General features: G+C 39.1%; 2 protein-coding genes across 2 annotated transcripts in view; one reads left to right on the top strand and one right to left on the bottom strand.

The window, feature by feature from the left end:
- Positions 1 to 793: 793 nt before the first annotated feature.
- Positions 794 to 1,609, top strand: BATDEDRAFT_3914 (uncharacterized protein; the record flags this gene model as incomplete). Its single annotated transcript, XM_006679707.1, has 1 exon — positions 794 to 1,609. A coding segment is annotated over one exon (816 nt), but the record flags the coding sequence as incomplete, so codon positions are not given.
- Positions 1,610 to 2,554: 945 nt separating this feature from the next.
- Positions 2,555 to 3,515, bottom strand: part of BATDEDRAFT_25739 (uncharacterized protein) — a gene marked incomplete at both ends in the record, with an annotated part of 1,871 nt that continues 910 nt past the window's right edge. The window contains 5 exons of the mRNA XM_006679804.1: positions 2,555 to 2,601; positions 2,724 to 2,754; positions 2,839 to 2,941; positions 3,009 to 3,118; positions 3,221 to 3,438. Coding sequence (XP_006679867.1) covers positions 2,555 to 2,601; positions 2,724 to 2,754; positions 2,839 to 2,941; positions 3,009 to 3,118; positions 3,221 to 3,438 — 509 coding nt within the window. The remainder of the gene's footprint in view (positions 2,602 to 2,723; positions 2,755 to 2,838; positions 2,942 to 3,008; positions 3,119 to 3,220; positions 3,439 to 3,515) is intronic.

Genomic DNA, 3,515 nt, shown 5'->3' with positions numbered 1-3,515 from the left:
TAAAACTACTCGAAACATTGTTGATTTTGCCGATAATCATTCCGACAGTTCAATACGTACCGAGTTGGATCAAGGCGAGATGTTTGAAAATCTAATGGATATTGTAGATTTGAATACTGACTGCAATGGAAAAAGCAGAAGGGTTGCTGAGCAGATCATTGGAATGTGTTTTCAGCATCGGGTTCAGACTGCTAGTTCGAGCATTCAGTCATACAACGACAATGCCGAAATTGATATGAGTTCTGGAATGGCCGGAGATACACATGGGGAGGTACGCACACTTGTCGAAATGCGGTATATCCAGTATCTGCAATCTATACTTTGCAAACCCATGTGGTGGATCGATATCACAAACCAGCATATTGTGGAGCAATGGAGGGCTGACTCACTCGATCAGAATATATCACCATCAACATTTAATCTTGCATTGGAACAACTCAGGGTTTTTGTCAAACAGCTTGTTTGTAGTGGCAGTGATGGATTGGGCACGATTGTACCAGGACCTGTTGAACTGACGTATATACTGGACAATGGCATACCTGACAATGTATATACGCGATTGATGACAAATGTATCGGATATTGAACATGGATCAAATCACAACACTGGTCAAATGGTGCACAATCTGATTGATGCATCAATGTACAGTGTTGTATATGGACAAACGATGATTGCACCACTGGATATACGATTCAAATACACCACAATGGTACCATGCGATATATTGTTATCGACTCGACTTGTTTCAAATGTGCCCATCATTGACGGCGATTTCGAGTTTATATCACGCAAGTTCCAATGGCTTCCGAGTGAATTCCGTGTCGAACAGGATGGCAGTGTGACCATCAACTCATACATCAACAATCTGAATCCGATATGGCATCGAGACATGTACAAATGTATTGCCAAAATATTCAAATGTTTTGTCCCAATGTTTGAAAGTCTGTTCAGAACGATGGATCCAATGTTCAAGTATATTGATATTTGCAATCGCACAAAGGGATATAAACCACCAAGCCAGTCAGATCATGATGATATGGAATCAGACACTCGAGTCACTCGTCCCGTGTATGTACCAACACTTCCGGAACATTTTGAATCCAAATATGAATCGGCAAAGCCAGTGTCACTGCGTGGTCGTAATCTGCAAGTCATTGTCAAACTCACCAACATTCAACTGACACCATCCAAACCTAAATACGACAAGGGAAACTGGCACATTGAAGGTCCAATTAACGAATCGATTGTTGCAACTGGACTGTATTACTACGACGTGGAAAATATCACCACACCCAAACTCGATTTCCGCGAGGCTGTTAGTTGGTGTCATTATCAAGGAGCATCTGATATGTATTGGAAAGATGTGTATGGCATTGATCAAGAATCACCGCATAGTCAGTATATAGGATCGCTTGAAGTACCAAATGGTCGATGTGCAGTTTATCCCAATCTATACCAACACAAGGAACAATCATTTGAACTTGCAGATCCAACTCAACCAGGACACTGCAAGATTCTGACATTTTTTGTAGTGAATCCATCTCGTCGGATTGTTTCGACTGCGCATGTGGCTCCACAACAACCACAATGGTACAACTCGAGTCTTGACAAGACACCCATACTGCCTGAACTGTGGAATGATGCCACGCAGTATATTCAAGGTGTTCAATCACCAGCTAAAGCCAAACACTATCGAGATGAATTGACAAGCGACCGAACTCGAATCACAGCAGCATACAACAAAAAACTATATGAGCGAAAGTATAGTGATTGGTGATTGATTGTGAGATTGTGATTTTACAGCAATGAGTTGCAATGTCAGTCGGATCGAATAAATTGAATGAATTGAATCAATCATGTTAATCATGCCAATCATGACAGTGATTGTTGATTATATTGACTGATTGTGTACAATTGATTGATACAAGTGATATGGATGCATCATTCGGTGTTGTTGAATCAGATCATTGCTTGATTCTGTCAATGTGATCAAATGGATTACTACAAAACTGTACATGCTCAAGTTGAATCAAGTATTGAATCGAGTATTGGATTGATGTTTACACACAACCACAATTACAACCACAATTGCAATCAGCACAGTCTGAATATTAGACATTTGAATCTCACGTATCGAGTCGTGTGTTGGAATATCCAGACGGATACTCCTAAGTGGTAATCTGTGACAAAGCTAATTCTAATAGCACACACTTTGAATCTCCAAATTAAACCCTTCATCACCACTAATCCATATGCTCCAAACTCCATTATCCTCATTTCTGGAGATTCATGTTCCAAGTAACGAGTAAATGGTGTCATTATGTAGACATAGTCAACTACAGGAATCAATCCCATTGGCTCAACTACTTTTCGTTTACAACCTCTCATTATCAAATGTGTTACTTGTTCGTATCACAAGACAAACAATCAACTACTATAAAAGCTAATATGCTTACTTTTATCAATAAACAACTCGTCAAACTATTTCAACTTTCTAATTACTTTATTACACCTTTTTACTATACTTGAAAAGACCAAGTCTGCTGATCTTGGATTAAAGTGCAACATCCATTACACTTTTGATTTGTTCTCTTCTGATAACTAACAGTTACAGATTATATTTTATCTAATTTATATTTTATACTTTACTACATTTATACAAATCACGAAGCTCCAAAAGTTCTGACATATTGTGACCATGCCGGGTTGGAAGCAGCACTGACCAACAAGTGCTGCCTGTTGATCACCAAGATCCTAAAAATCAAAACCATTAGCAGATATATTAGAACATTCTTTTATAAATCATGGCATTTGAATAATAGCAGATTTTAAACTTACGCCAGCAATCGGAATTCCCATCAACGGTCCATCAGCAATCAAGCCATAGACTTCCGATGACGATTTAACTGCTGGTAACGAGCATTTGTTCATGCCAAAAAAACTATATACATATTGAGATACTGGCAACTCACAAAAACAACTAAAGAGTATCAACCGATGTCACTTACGAAAGCATTCCGTCATCCCAGTCAAGACTCTTCAGATTAAGTAGCATAGTACGACTGGCATTGGTCACGTCAGTCACATGTATACCGCCTTGGACACCACCAGTGAGACGCTGTAGATAAAAGTGGAACGAAATGAATTAGCATTTTCTACAGTTCACTATTATAAATGACACCGTAAACCCAAAACCTTGAAATCTACAGCTAATACTCACATAAATTAGCCACGAATCAATTGTGCCAAACATGAGACGGTCCGTTTGATTGGCATCTTGAACAGCTTTAATATTATCCAGTAGCCATCGCAGCTTGACAGCGCTAAAATAAGTAGACAGTGGGAGACCACAGATTGACTGGAAATGATGTTTGGATTTTGACGGGGTTGCAGCAATCAATCTTTCCACAGTATCCTGAGTACGAGTATCAAGCCAAACTGGAATATGGGTTAATTCAAGCCATTTGCAAGAATGATATCAGCCAGTTTGATGGAATGATGGGTGTCAATTTACT

This window comes from Batrachochytrium dendrobatidis (genome assembly GCF_000203795.2).
Source record: "Batrachochytrium dendrobatidis JAM81 unplaced genomic scaffold BATDEscaffold_8, whole genome shotgun sequence".
NCBI lineage: Eukaryota > Fungi > Chytridiomycota > Chytridiomycetes > Rhizophydiales > Batrachochytrium > Batrachochytrium dendrobatidis.
This window is presented reverse-complemented; position numbering and strand designations above follow the sequence as displayed.